The 15,390-nt window shown below is 41.5% G+C and overlaps 2 protein-coding genes across 5 annotated transcripts in view; one reads left to right on the plus strand and one right to left on the minus strand.

Moving 5' to 3' along the window:
* Positions 1-3,207: 3,207 nt before the first annotated feature.
* On the minus strand, positions 3,208-8,050 carry map10 (microtubule associated protein 10). The gene has a single exon (XM_078541958.1). It carries the CDS (start codon positions 7,889-7,891, stop codon positions 5,138-5,140), a length of 2,754 nt encoding a protein of 917 aa, XP_078398084.1. The 5' UTR covers positions 7,892-8,050; the 3' UTR covers positions 3,208-5,137.
* Positions 8,051-8,330: 280 nt separating this feature from the next.
* Positions 8,331-15,390, plus strand: part of LOC144680703 (signal-induced proliferation-associated 1-like protein 2) — a 637,588-nt gene continuing 630,528 nt past the window's right edge. For 3 of the 4 annotated variants that reach the window (XM_078541959.1, XM_078541961.1, XM_078541962.1), the window contains exon 1: positions 8,373-8,575. The gene's annotated coding sequence lies outside the window, so the exon portion shown is untranslated. Of the gene's footprint in view, positions 8,576-15,390 lie in introns of all 4 variants that reach the window. The other variant, XM_078541960.1, reaches the window with a different exon arrangement.

Below are 15,390 nucleotides of genomic sequence, written 5' to 3' on the forward strand. Positions count from 1 at the left end.
CATTCTCTCTTTTCAGGTAGCAATCAAATTTCCTTTTGAGTACATTGATCGAAGCTGCCTCCACCACTATTTCAGGAAGTTTGTTCCAGACTCCAATCACCCTTTGGGTGAAAAAATTTTCCCTCACATCATTTATTCCTTTTGTCAATCATTTTGAATCTGTGCCCTCTAGTTCTTGATGTTCTCTTGAGTGGGAACAGTTCCTATTTACCCTGTCCATACCCCTAAGGATCTTGAATACCTCAATCAAGTCTCCCCTCAGCCTTCCTTGCTCCAAGGAAAACAGTCCCAACCTCTCCAACTTATCCTCATAGCTACAGTTCTTCATCCTGGGAATCATTCTTGTGAATCTCCTTTGTACTTTCTCCAATACCTTCAATTCCTTCAAGTATGGAGCCCAGAACTGGATGCAGTACTCCAGATGAGGCCTAAGTAGTGTCTTATACAAATTCAACATGACCTCCTTACTCTTGTACTCAATGCCCCTATTAATAAAGCCTAAGATATTATATGCTTTATTAACTGCTCTCTCAACATGCCCTGCCATTTTCAATGACCTATGCACGTATACACCAAGGTCCCTCTGTTCCTGCACCTCCTTTCCAGGCTCTCCCTTTATTTTATACTTTATTGAGGACTCCCAGGGCTACTCCCTTCTGACTATATACCAGTGTGCCACCACCTCTGGTGGATGGTGGTGTCTGGGACATTGTCTGTAAGATATGATTCTGAGAATTTATTGTTGCTCGACTATTCTGTGGAATAGCTCTCCCAATTTTGGCACAAGCCCCCAGCTGTTGGTAAGGAGGACTTTGCAGCTTCAACAGTGCTGGGAGTGTCGTTATCATTTCTGGTGTCTAGGTCGATGCCAGGCGGTCTGTCTGGTTTCATTCCTTTTAGGCTTTGTAGTGGTTTGGTACAACCGATTGGCTCGCTAGGCCATTTCAGAGAGCATTTAAGAGTCAACCACATTGCTTGTGGGTCTGGAGTCACATGTAGGCCTGACCAGGTAAGGGCTGCCAATTTCCTTCCCTAAGGGACATTAGTAAACCAGATGGGTTTTTACAACAAAGGTTTCCTACTGAGATTCGTTTTTTTTCAATTCCAGATTTATTAATTGAATTTAAAATTCAATCAGCTGCCATGGGGGCGGGGGGATTTGAACCAGTGTCCCCTGAGCATTAACCTGGATTACCGTCGATATTACCACTACGTCACCGCCTCCCCCTAATACTTCAGGACTTAGCCAGCTTGGTCAGTAGTGGTGCTACCGAGCCAATCGTGTTGATGAATGAAGTTCCCACCTAGAGTACATTTTGGGTCTTTGCTACCCTCAGTGCTCATGGCGTATCAGAGTGTGTGCTGTGTCATGAAGAGATATTAATGTGTATAATGTTATTGGAAATTATTTTTTAAAATAGAATTTTAATGGGGGTTTCAGTCTAAGTGTGTGTGTTTTAATTGGATTAAAGCTATTCAGGGTGTGTTGATGTATAGTAGTTTTGAAATGTTAATTGGGTTAACAATAAGGAGAACAGTAAGGTAAAGTGTTCATTTGCATTTGTTGAATAACCCATTCAAGACTGCGGGTAAAATCTTGCACCTGGCTAGAAGAAGCCAATGTGTTTATTTTTTCAGCTTACTAATAAGATTGGTGCTATGAAAGGGGTTTTATTGTTAGAAGAGCTGAAGTTCAAAAGACCTATTGATACAATGGAAAGTTTACATTAAAGGAAAAGCTAGGTATATAAAGGAGTTTGAGTAAGGTGGGGGCATTTAAGACCTAACCAGCTTGTACGCCTCCAACCAACTTGCAAAAGAACCTCGTTTGGAATTCGTAAGGTCAAATGTGCTTTGCCTGGTGTCTATTTAAAGTCTATGGGTTACTGTTGCCTTAGTGGAAATTTACCTGGAGATGATTAACTTGGGGATTTGTCAAAGAGTTATAATAGTAGTAATTTGTAGCCATGTGTCTGTTTAATTTGTTGTTAAATTAATAAAGGTTAATTTAGTTTCATATTAAAAATGCAACTCGGTGGTCTTATTCCTACTGAATTCAAAGTCTGCATCCTGAAATTACAAAATGCAAAAATGGATTATGACAGTCGTTTCAAGTTTCCCTCTGGGATTTGAACAACATGATAACATGATATTTTACCATTGACTGCATCATAATAGTCCTGGTGTTATGCTGTACAGCATGCGATGTATATAACAGCCACTGATTTACAGTGACTGAACAAGTCAAATTCCATTTTTATTTCATGGCATTTTGACCAGTATTTTGGACAATTAAATTCTATTTTCAAGCCTCATCTTCCAAACTCATTCCTGCCTCTCACGGTGCTTGCCGGCTTAGGGTGGCTTTTAGTGCTAGATATGCTCACACTGTATTGTTGACAGTATAAGTGTATTTAAAGCCTTACTAGGCCAAGAACAAGTTGAAAGGGCAGGAAAGACAGGTGAGCAGAAACTACAGCTTAGAATAGATCCAGATAGGTGAAGGAAGTACCTTGAATGGTGAGCTGGAGCATATCAGCATGCGCTGTGAATAGGGCCAGGTGACCAGGAGCAGTGCTCGTCAATTCAGTGTAGCTGATATACTCAACACCCAGTTACTTGACAGATGTTTGACCTAAGGGGACAAAACTAGATTTTGGCAGCTTGATAATTCTTTTTTTAACTAGTAATGTATAAACTGAATTTCTCAGTCATCAGCCTTGGTACTCAGTGGTAGCAAACACATCTCTGAATTACAAGGTCATGAGCTGAACCTCCACTCCACATATTTGAGCACATAATTTAGTCTGAAATGTGAGTGCTGTACTGAGGGAGTCGTGTACTGTCAGAGGCACACTCTTTGGGCTGAGATGACGTTCTATCCATCCTCTCAGATGGATATCAAGTATCCTATGGCACAGTTAAAGATGAGCAAGGAAGTTCTCCTGATGTCCTGGCCACCATTTATCCCTCAACCAACATCACTGAAACAGATTATCTGGTCATTTATTTCCTTGCTGTTTGAGACCTGTGTGAAAATTGAATGCTGCATTTCCGTACATTACAACAATGACTACATTTCAAAAGAACTTAATTCATAGTAAAGCACTTTGGGATATCTTGAAGTAATAAAAGGTGCTGTGTTAATGTATGTTATTTCCTTACCTTTATGTCGTTGATGGCTTGAGGAAAAAAAGACAGGTGATAAAAAATTTCAAAAGTTGTGATTTAATAGTCCAATTGTTTTCATTTAAATGGAAAATTTGGCTGTGTTCTGATTTGTTGTAGCCAAAATGATGTTTTAAAAAATTCCAGTTACTTGATTGTTTCAGATTGTTAGATTTTGGTCACAGTTATCATTTGTTGGATATTCAAAAATTGTGATATTGCACTTTCTAGGTCAGACTTCACTATGACAAAAAGGAATTACTTATACCATGATATCCTGAAACAAAGTAAAACTACAAATTCTGGAAATCTGAAAGCAAAATAAACGCAGAAAATATAAACCAGGTAAGTCAGCATCTGTAAAGAAAAAGGCAAGTTAATGTTTCAGATCTAATTGTATTTTGATGAATAATTAATGTTTTGGCTGTAACTTTTCAACAAAACACAATTATACTTGAAAGTAACTTTTCTGATGAAAGGTCACAGGCATGAAACATTAACTTTGTTTCTTTCTCCACAGATGCTGCCAGTCCTGTTAAGTATTTCCAGCATTTTCTGTTATTTCTTTTCCCTTTATAGGCGCTAACTTCTGTATTTATAAACATTTCTGTTTTTGGTTCACACTATCCTCAAAATTTATTTCCATACAAGTTTATGATCATTCCCTCAATGTATTAAAATTGAACTGCTCTAAGTTACTTCCACCTTTTTTTACCTTTAGTAATAATTGCCAATGGAGTTGGTTAGCCTTAGAAGCCAAATGGATATCTCTCTATAAGAAGTAAGGAGTGCCTGTGACTGAAGACACAGCTACCAGTGGTGTGATGAAGTGAGGTGGATGGTGCACAAGAAAATAAAATCAGAGAAGAAATTTTAAAATATAGGATTTGGGAGACTAGAAGCCAATGTAGGCCTGTAAGAACCAGGGTGATGCACAAGTGGGACACTGCACTGAATAGGGTTCTATATGTATGAGTTGCAGTTTATAGAGGGTCGTGGAGAATATGGGTGACCGACCAAGGAAACATTGGAATAGTCAAGTCTGGAAGCATGAAAAAGAATGAGAGTTCAGCATACCAGATAAACTGAGCTAGAAGCAGAAAGAGATGGAAGCAGACGGTGTGTGAAGATGATATGAAGGTCAGGAGCTGAGCTTGGGGGTCAAATGCGACACTGGAGTTTGGTTCAAGAGAGACAGTGGCTGGGAAGGCGGAAGAGTCTGTGGCAACTATATGGAATACGTTGAGGGGGGAGAAAGGGTGCGAAGATAATGGCTTCATTCTTCCTCATATTTAACTAGTGAAAATTACAACTTATCTAAAGTGCTGCCAAACAAGCAATCTTCCAGAATAGTTGAGAAGTGTTGGAAAGCTTGAACTGGATGTTGTCAGGCAAAATACTGCAGATGCTAGAAATCTGAAATAAAAACAGAAGATGCTATAAACACTCAGGTCAGGCAGCTATGGAGTGACAAACAGTTAATGTTTCAGTTTGATGACCTTTCATCAGCTGGCTGACCTGAATATTTCCAGCATTTTGTTTTTATTACATATAGAGCCTGATCCAACAGATGATGCTTTTAACGGCAGCACATGGAGGAGGAAAAGGAAGGAGGGGACTTAATGATGTCTTTCTAGGGTTGGAAAGAGATGCTGGTAGAGATTGCTTAGTTTACAGTTGGAAAGATAGAAAATGAAGATGGAAGGCATCTAAACTGGACAATGGAGGAGAGGGATTGAAGGAGGGTATTGTTCACTTCCTAATGATTCAAAAAGCTTAAGAAGCAGAACACTTTCAGATAGGGGGCTAAAACCACATATCTCTTTACACACCCACTTTGTCATGTGTATTATAAATGACAATGTGCAGATAAAGTTTACTCATGGGTCAAAGAAAATGTAATGAATTATAACAGTCTTAGGAAGCTAAGCACAATCAACAAATTAGCTTGATAGCTAGTGTGATAGCATCATAAAGTGTATCCAGGAAGTTTGTTGCCTATTAGTTCAGAAATGTGTCTACACTCATTGACAATTCCCATTGTGTCCAATTCACCCAGATCTTTTTGAATATCTGTTGTGTTAATTTCAAGGCTGGCGAGGTCAGACACACTGGATGGTTCGTAGGAACTCACTTGAGATGTCCCCAAAGACTGGATCCCCTCTAAAGATATGCATCCAGTTGTTGAACTTGAAAGTCGGAGGACAGTGCTGACTGGATTGTCTAACCTAGAACCCTGCAGAGGAGTTGACTCAAGGTGTTTCTTGTTTTCTTCTTTGTTTGTTGGGTTCAGTATATTTTTGAGTAGATTTCCCTCTGTTGAGCTGCTTGCATCAGATAGATTTGAGGCCACCACTCTCTGATGGCAACCTTTTACAATGTATGTTCCTCTTAAAGATCGAATTGGAGATCGCTCAGATGGTGTTGGTAGTGGAACTGAATCATCTTCCCTCTCACTTTGAGCTGTTCCCTGGCCATCAGTATCTGTACAGCTGCCTGTAGGTTCAGGACTGGTAAAATTATCCGAGAATCCTGTTGCTTCAGGACTTGTGAAGTCCTCAGAATACTTGGGGTCAGGACTACCATTGTAGGTATTAGAAGAGATCTGTGCATCACTGTCTTCTACTGTTGCATCAATTGTAAAGCCAGGATTCATTCCTGAAGACTGCAGCATATCCACTACTTCATTATGTGTCTCATTGGCACTTTGGTCAGAATCCTGATTGAATATTTTAGGCAAACTGATCTCTACATCTTTTTCAACAAGTATCCTGTCATTTGTTTTCTTATTCAACTTCTGTGAATCAGACACCTCTACACAATGATTTAATAGTTCCAGAGTTTGAACACACATCTGCCCTTTACTAGTGGCACTTTCCAGTTCAGAGGTTGCTTCAAAGTTGTGTCTCTCTCTAACATTTCTATTTCTTAGAACCTTTGAGGAATGAGGGGAGTCAAGTTTAACACTGTTTTGAATCAATGTTTCAATGTTTTCTTCAAAACAGCCACTTTGCAAAGAAAAGGTTTTTCCAGGAAGATGCTGATCATTTTCGAGAAGTGTCGAAGAACCTCTTTCCTCTTTGCCTTTATAGCATGTTCCAGTAGTCTTTCTCTCTTTCAGTTGTCTTTTTCTCAACAGCTCTCTTTGTTCATGCAATATCAACACATCTGGGTTTGTCTGCTGTAGCCTTAACCGCAATGTATGTGTTAATCCATACATCAGCTTCTTTTTTGGATGTTCTGAGTCTTTCTGTGTCTTGGTTTGTTTCGTGGTATTTTCTTTTTCAAAACGTCTTAGGGATATTGGGTGCTTTTGAAATCTCTCATTATGTTTCTTAAAATTTGAACTGGTAGATCTCAGGCACTCTGATGCTGTTGGTTTGTGAAATTTAGGTGAGTCGTTCTCCAATCCATTGTAAAGCCAAGCAAGCTGAGGATGAATGGTAAGAGGAATCTTCTGAGGAACCTGGTCATGTAGCAGAGAAAGCTCTATCAGAAGCGCATTGAGTAAAGGCAACTGCCTGATACTACCTGGATCAAGCTGCGGGAGTCTTTTCTGTACTTGTCTCTTTAACCTGGATGTCGTTTCTGACTTACTTCCAGACAGCCTGGAATAATTTAAATTCTGGTTCATTCCGAACGATTCACCGCTTTTATCAGGATCTAGTTCATCGAGTGGGGCAGAGTCTGTCGCGGGTTGCACTATTCTGTGTATGTCCGTCAATTTTTTTCCGGGTCCACAAGTTGACTGGTTGTAGTACATTGGGGGCGGACAAAAAACGTTATCGACACCCATATCCACACTCTGTTCAGTTTCTATTCTCCACAGTCTCATTTGGTGTTCCATGTGTGCCCGTTTCGCCAGTTTGTCTGGTTTACGTTTTTTCTCCTTTGACATCGAGATGACAACAGGTACTTCATTCTCGCTTATTTGGACATGCTGGACGAGAACCCGGTCACCGAGCAGCAGATCGGGACTGGTTGCGGAGTGAGATGGAGTTTTCCTGGTAACTTGATGCGCGGCCTTCTCGTTCTCTTGCTCGACCTGCTCCGGGACACGTGCTCCCTTGGATAAAACAAGCGTTTCCACAGGTTTAAGTGGAAATTCCTTCGTGTCTCCCATTCCAACTTTCAGGACTTGGTTCTCTGGAATGTGGGGCAACAAACCCGCCCCCAAACTCAGGAGCCTGTATCCTACCGAAATGTGGCCGATCTTTCCACCCATGAGGTTATACAGACCGTACAGGCTCTTGTTTCCACGCACGGAAGGCATTTCAGTGCCTTGCTCCTCAACATCTCGTCTGATTTTCTCCACCGCATCTGCCAGCGAAATCAGGCAACTACCCAGTAACTTGGGCACTCGAGGGAAGACGTCCAGCAGCATGGCGTACAGCGGGGTGTTACTCAAATGGCTGTGCAGGGAGGCCAGACTGATCTTGAACAAGCAGGATTTCCCTTTGCCGAACGGGATGTCAGTGGCACTCGGCGGCTGTTCGGGGACCGCGTTAGCCTTACTGCACTCCCAGCTCCGTCGCATGCATTCCACTCGCTCCGGTTCAGTTTGATGGACGAGCAAAGTCGGGAAGTCCAGAAGCCTGAAAGCCACCGCCAGCGAGGGGCCTGGTCCGGGGCGAGTCCATGGCCTGGGCTCGAGCTGCACGTAATCCACCAGCAGCTCCAGGGAAAAGAGCGTCTCTGTGGTAGGGGTGTTGGCTGCACTCATACTTAATGGTCATAAAGAAGGGCGAATGGTGGGAGGCTCACCCCGCCCTCCTTTTCTCCCTCTTCCCTCCCCCGTTACCCAGTCACCGAAAACCCAACAGCAAACTTCGTCCTTACAAAAGCTTCGCTGCCGAAACCTTGGTAACGCTGCCTCAGAAACTATCGCGGTATGATGTTGGGTTTTTTTTTAATTGTTCATCGACCTCTGGGAGTTGTAGTCCGTTTCCAGGCCAGCTGGACTTCCAACTTCTCCAGGGGAAGGCCCCCCTAAACTACAACTCCCATCGTACTGTTGGGCTTCTGCTCCCCTCTGCAATTAATAGCGGGAGGGAGTAGGCGGTGCCATCCAGTGATGGTTGCATCTGACCAATCGAGAGCCGTGCCGCTGTGCCCCGGTGACGTATGGAGGGCGGGATGGTGGCGGATGGCCAATGGAACGAGCGGAACGCCGGCGGGCAAGGGGCGGGACATCTGGCGTCAGGTTGGGTTGAGGTGCGGGAGAATGTGAAAACTTTCCCAGCCTACTGGTCGTGGGAGGTGGTGTTGAGATCGGAGGCCGAGAGCTTAGTGGGGAGGCAGCGGAATCAGGATCGGTTGGCGGTTCCATGCGGTGGGATAGACTCGGACTAAATGAAAGATCTCCTGCTTACACGTTCGGCTCCTGTCCCTGGCGCGGCGCCTCCAGGTAAGGGGTTGGGGGGGCTGAGGGAGATGTGAAGCGTCGGCTTGTTGACAAGTCACTGTCCTCTTTAGCACGGAGAGCAGGAGCGTGGGTGTTGGAGCCCAGCTTTTGCTCTACTGGCTTGGTGTGTGGAGGTGTGGGCACGGTCTGATGCTGTTAGTGGTGAGGGAGTTCGCGCCGGCAGCTACCTGGCCTCCTTCCTCGCCCGGGGTTAACGCTTTTATCTGTTCACGCCTCCGGCGCCCCCAGAAATACTCTTCCTGCCTTTCCCAAAGCAGCACAACACCCCCCCCCCCCCCCTACACCCCATTCATAAAAAAAACTCCAAAGCAGAACGCCCATTCCTCAGAAATGTCTCTCCCCCCCCCTCCCCTCTCCTAACGCAGGACAACAATCCTTCCTCTCGAAGGCAGTTGTATTCTGGATCGGGAGACAGGGCAGGAATAACGGGACCTTTTCCTAGCGCCGTCTGGTTTTGGGGACAGGTGCTGCTATCAGTACGGCCAGAAGACCAGGCGGTCCAATTTATTTATGTATGTTTTCCCTCTTGTTGAAACAAAAGGGTTTGTTCCACAGTTCCTTATTTCCCGCGTAGCTGCTACTCACTTTCCAACCTGAAAGCCTGCAAAACCTACCGGACCCTGGGATTAAGACTATTCAAGCGATCGAAACTTGAAGTGACCTGTGTTTAAGAAGTGCGCGTGTAAGACTGGTGCCCTACTGAGATTCCAATTGCGCATTGCCTTGTTTTTTTCTGGAAGTTGAGGGCATCAATTGATATATTTTTCTGACAAATTGGTTTGATTGCTGTATTTTTCCTTGCCTCCTGGCTTTGTCCACTAGATGGCTTTGGATTACAGCACGGTCGGATTTTTTGAGTTGAATCTGCACTAGAATACTTCCTACATGGATATTATTTTCTTTAGTGGTTTACTGTTTCTGCACCTTTTAGTGCACTGTTGATAAGTACAACTAAGAACACAGCACGACGATGATTAATATTTCTAGTTGACTATGGGCTGCAAGCTAATCGATTAGCGTTAACTTAAAAATGTTTTATTACAAGCCGGTGAAATCGTCATATAGAAAAACGGACATTGCGGCGGGATTTCTTTTTGTTGATCAATGCTCCCTTTATCTATAGTAGCTGATTCTAGGAAAATATTAATATCATACATCATCTTTCAAATATGTGTTTTATTAGGACCCATTAGGTAACTTATTGCATTATCTGCAACCAAACGATCCCTCCCAAGCTAGTAATGATTACACTGTCGCTGACCATGACCAATTTAATCGATCACATTCATTGTTTATTTAGCTAATTGTGTTACAGTGTATTTTTAATAAATATTTTCAGTTCAATTCAGTTCAACAGTGTTCTGAGTATGCACAACGTATGCCTGATATAATTACGATTTCTGCAAAATTTGGTCCTTTAATGCAGTACAGTCCTAGTGGCAACGTTTGTCATAGTAACCTTGTAGGTTATTTTTTTGCCTTCGCAGAAGGCTATGGGTTAACGGCCTTGTTCCTTAATGTGATTACCTATTGGGATAAAGTGGTAGTAAATTAGACATGATATTTACAACGTTTGTATGTTAAAAACAATATTTAAGTATTACTTTTTATTTAGTATTTAACAATTTTTTTCAATGCTTTTTGGCATATGACAAACTGATCCAATGCTTTAGGGTAAAACCATTACATACAGTTGAGTAGTTCACACCTCTGGCAATGTGGTTTACATATATGATGCTGTTTGACATTGTGTTTTCAGTAAGTCTGATTGAGCAGGAGCTAATGGCTATATAACTTGAATATTAAAAGATAGCTTTTGAAAGATAAGCTTTTGCTTACTTTGGGAAAGTGCATCATTTAACAGGTTATTGGTCAGAGTGACTATATATTATAGACCAAACCAAAGTATTTGGCACAATTTATCCACTTTAACATTTCATTATTCTGTAATGGTAAATTGCCCATCTGGGGAAAACTTATGTAGAATTACTAAAATATGGACAAGATTTTGAATGAAAGTCTAGCTGTAATAAATCTGTTAGGACACTAGAATATTGAAATGAAGATATGTTTTCTATAAAACTGATTCTATTTGCAGTTATTTTTTTCAACAATCATTGTGACCTTTTCTTTTGATATAGTGTCTGAAGTAGGTTCTACCTTACAATGCTTTTTTATGTCAGTGCAGCAGCTGTTGAAAAATTGGTCAGTGCTGAAGGGGAAGAGGTTATCCTTCATGTTCTACTGGCCTTAAGTAAGCTCAGTCTTCAGTCTTAGAAGTTGTCAGGGCAACGGTTGATTATTTCCAGTCTTCAGTGAATGGAAGGAATTGAATATCATGCTTTGAAATGGTGTTGCTAATGATGGCAGCTGTGCTATGGGCAGAGTAAATGCATCTTGTCCTGTGACATAAATTCTTTAATCTGGCAGCAATAGGTGTCTTTCTTTTGGTTATTTTTGAATATTATGATCATTAACATTTGATTAATTTCTAAGAACAGCTAAAATTGTGATGGTGTTCAACTGGATGTGTAGTATGATGCAGCAGAAAGACTGGATTGTGTCAGCCTGCTTTATCTTCCCCCGGATAATATTAACCATAGACTTTGAAGCCGTGGCAAAGCAAAAGTGATCCAGTAGTCTAATTGTGTTGACATGCTATTCACCCGAACAGGCTGCAAGTTCCAGTGGCAAGGCTGCACAGAACGGGCTTTGGATATTCTTTGGCTGTTTAGTCCTAACATTTGTTGTACTACAAAGCAGTAATGAATATGACCTTCCTTGTTAAATGCAGGATAGTGACACTTCACAGAGTGCTGTTACTTAAATCAGCAGTGATTTTTTTGTCATCTAGCAAATCAAGGAATGCTTTGGGGAGTACAGTGCTACCATGGTACACATTTTGGAGGTGTGGTTATTATAGAATCATAGAATGGATGCAGCACAGAAGGAGACTATTCAGCCTATTGTGTCTGTGCTAGCTCTCTGGCAAGCAACTCACCTAGTCCCACTCCCTAACTTTTCCCTGTAGCCCTCCAAATCTTTTCGCTTCAGGTCCTGACTTCCTAAAGCCTGTCCACCATCAACAAGGCACAAGTCAGGAGTGTGATGGATTACTCGCCAGTTGCTTGGATGAGTGCAGCTCCAACTGTACCTGAGAAACTCAACACCATCCGGGACAAAGCAGCCTGCCTGATTGATTGGCCCTCCATCCACCACCTTAAACATTCACTCTGTCCTCCACTGACGCACAGTGGCAGCATCTACAAGATGCATTGCAGCAACTTGCCAAGCCTCCTTCATAGCATCTTCCAAGCCGGTGACCTCTACCACGTAGAAGGACAAGGGCAGAAGATGCACGGGAACACCACCATCTGCAAATTCCCCTTGAACCTGCTCACTATACTGACTTGGAGCTATATCGCTGTTCCTTCACTGTTGCTGGGTCAAGTCCTGTACCTCACTTCCTAACAGCACTGTGGATAAACCTACACCAGAAGGATTGCAGTGGTTCAAGAAGGTGGTTCACCACCACCATTAGGAATGAGCAATAAATGCTTGCCTTGCCAGCGACACTCACATCCCATGAAATAATTTCTTTAAAAGTAATTATCCAATTCCCCTTTGAAGGCTTCAATTCAATCTGCCTCCACCACACTCTGAGACACACCATTCCAGATCTTAGTCATGCACTATGTTGTTAAAAAAAATGTTTTTCCTCATCACTGTTGCTTTCTTGGCAATCATCTTCAATCAGTGACCTCTGGTTCTTGACCCTTTTGCCGATAAGAACAATATCTCCCTATCTGTCCAGGCTCCTCATGATTTAAAAAACCCTCTATCAAATCACTCCTTAATCTTCTCTTCAAGGAACACAACTCCAGCTTCTCTAATCTATCAATTTAGCTGAAGTTTCTCATCCCTGGAACCATTTTTGTGAATCTTTTCTGCACTTACTCTAATACCTTCACATCCTTGCTAAAGTATGGTGCCCAGAATTGGACCCAATACCCCAGTTAAGGCAGGTTTTATACAGATTTATCATAGCTTCCTTAGTTTTGTACTCCATACCCTATTTATAAAGCCCAGGATCCAGTATGCTTTATTAACTGCTTTCTCAACCTGCCCTGCATCCTTCAGCAATTTGCGCAGATATATCCCTAGGTCCCACTGCTCCTGTACCCCCTTTAGAATTGTAGCTGTTATTTTGTATTGCTTCTCCTCGCTCTTCCTATGAAAATAAATTACTTGACATTGAATTTTATCTGCCACTTGTCCACCCATTCCACTACCCTGTCTAAGTCCCTCATCACAGTTCACAATACTTTCAAGTTTTGTGTCATCTGCAAATTTTCAAATTGTGCCCTCTACACTAAAGTATAGGCATTTAATATGTATCAAGAAAAGCAGTAGTCCTAATACTGACCCTTGGGGAACCCCACTACTGCCCTCTAGTCCAATTAACAGCTGTTAACCATTTTGTTTCCTGTTGTTTAGCCAACTTTGTATCCATGCTGCCACTGGCTCTTTTATTTCATGGACTTAAATTTTGTTGATACCTGTTATGTGACACTTTATCAAATGTCTTTTGGAAGTCCATGTACACCCATCAATTGCATGACCTTCACCAATTGTCTGTTACCTCATCAAAAAACTAAAGCAAGTTAGTTAAACACAAAACAAAAACAGAACTACCTGGAAAAACTCAGCAGGTCTGGCAGCATCGGCGGAGAAGAATAAAGTTGACGTTTCGCGTCCTCGTGACCCTTCAACAGAACATGAGGACTCGAAACGTCAACTTTATTGTTCTCCGCCGATGCTGCCAGACCTGCTGATTTCCAGGTAATTCTGTTTTTGTTTTGGATTTCCAGCATCCGCAGCTTTTTGTTTTTATCTCTTAGTTAAACACAATTTGCCTTTAACAAAATCTTGCTGGCTTTCCTTAATTAACCCACATGCTAATGAAACTTATGACTAAAATTTTACAGCTTAGCTTGTTAAAGTGGAAGTCTACAGGCAACAGTTTTCTGTAATTAAGAATTTCCCTTTTTTAAAAATTAAGGCTTAATTACAGAAGTGAAAGGTTCATCTTGTGACAAAGGTAGAGTTAAATTTACCATGTGTATAAAAATTCTGATAGCATTTGTAAATGGCTCTTATACCTAATTTTCTCCAACACTCTGGTTTTACAGTACCTACTTTCTGGATAAATTATATCCTTTTTTTAATATAGAGTTTAAGCAGTGACTGAAGCATTGTAACTAATTGTATTCAAAGTAAATCTGGAATAATGTGAACTCTGACACTTGTGCAAATTGAACTAAAAGAATTGTGGAAAGTCAGTGTTGGAGCAGCAAATGGTGATGTGATCATTCTAACATCAAATTTCAAGCAGTTTCAAAGTAACTTCAGAAAACATACAAGGTGCCGCTGCTTTGAGCTATGCTTTTCTCCCTTTTTGCATTTTTTCGTTGTTCATAGCAGAAGTGTTCAGATATTACGAAGTAAAACATTGTTTTAATTACTTTCAGCTACTGTAGCTGATCCTGATATTTAAATAACTGAGCTCTTCTTATCCCCACTCAGAAAATTAATGTACTCTTTTCCTGAAAAAACTAAAAAATCATTTTGATGCAAATATACTACAATTCTTTCTACACTTTTCTGTCAGATCAAAATTCTTGCACAGTACGTTTTAGAGCTCGGAATTCAGGTTGTTTCGCTTACATAGCAGGCTAAAGTGAATGATAGCCTGCTTGAAATACTGAAGCACATCTAATCTCTTGGTAAGACCTGAATGCTGGGCCTTGTGAAGCAATGGGGAAAAATGTAACATTGCTGTTGAGAACTTTATACTCATCCTGTTCATTTATTTCATTCCAAGCTGCTCTCAATAGATTTAAATAAGGATTCATTGTATGACTACCAACTTCATCTCAGGCCACAGGGATAATTGTGAAGCTGAGTGTTCATATTGCTGGTCTGTGACACCAGTTGTTTAGGATTGTGGAAAATCATTTGAGGGCTACTGCATGTGAGGTCATCCCTATTTGGGTTTCAGTGCAGATGCGATGTGCTGATTGTGCTAATTTTATGCTGATGAGTTAAACGTTCGGAAGGGACTGAGCTTTTCCCAAGTGAGAACTAGCAGCCTCAGTGATACCTTCACTGTTTTGTGTCTGGTGTGTTATTTGAATGGGGGAGGGGAGCACGAGAGGGTTTGCAAATGCTCTGGCCATGGCTCATGCTGTAGCACTCTGAGAAGAATTTTGTATGTCTCTGTTTCCACTGGAACAGCATTTGGCTTTACAGTTAGTTTTGCTGCAATAGAGTCTTTTTCAAATAGAAATTTATGTCATGGGCGGATTGTAACAAAATAGTCTTGTTGCATTGTACTTAGTGGTACACGTTTTAGCGTGCAGATTCACTGAAATATTTGTCCTCTTCCTGGGGTGGTGCAGAATTTAGCCTTTTTAAAATAGTAATTGGTAGGGAGTAGGAGGGAGAAATGTTTGGTGGCTCTGTTGCTTGAGGGTATTTAATTTATGGATGCCAGATACAGCACTAAATTCTGCACAACGCACCAATTCAGCTGGTGCTGAACACAAAGTCAATGCTTGAAGCAAAAATTCAACCACTGGTACTTCTTGCTGTTGTATAATCAAAAAATGTTGAATATAGCAAAATGCAATGACCCATACAGCAGTGCTTTTATGATTTATTTCTAATTTGGGTTATGGCAATAGTTTTGCTGATCATGACCAGTAGAATAATGTTTATTTTTGTAAAATAGACTG

Source organism: Cetorhinus maximus, chromosome 5 (assembly GCF_964194155.1).
Source record: "Cetorhinus maximus chromosome 5, sCetMax3.hap1.1, whole genome shotgun sequence".
NCBI classification, from domain to species: Eukaryota; Metazoa; Chordata; class Chondrichthyes; order Lamniformes; family Cetorhinidae; genus Cetorhinus; species Cetorhinus maximus.

Bases quoted from the DNA above. Each gene is read 5' to 3' on its own strand.
- map10 (XM_078541958.1), bottom strand. From the start codon at position 7,891: ATGAGTGCAGCCAACACCCCTACCACAGAGACGCTCTTTTCCCTGGAG.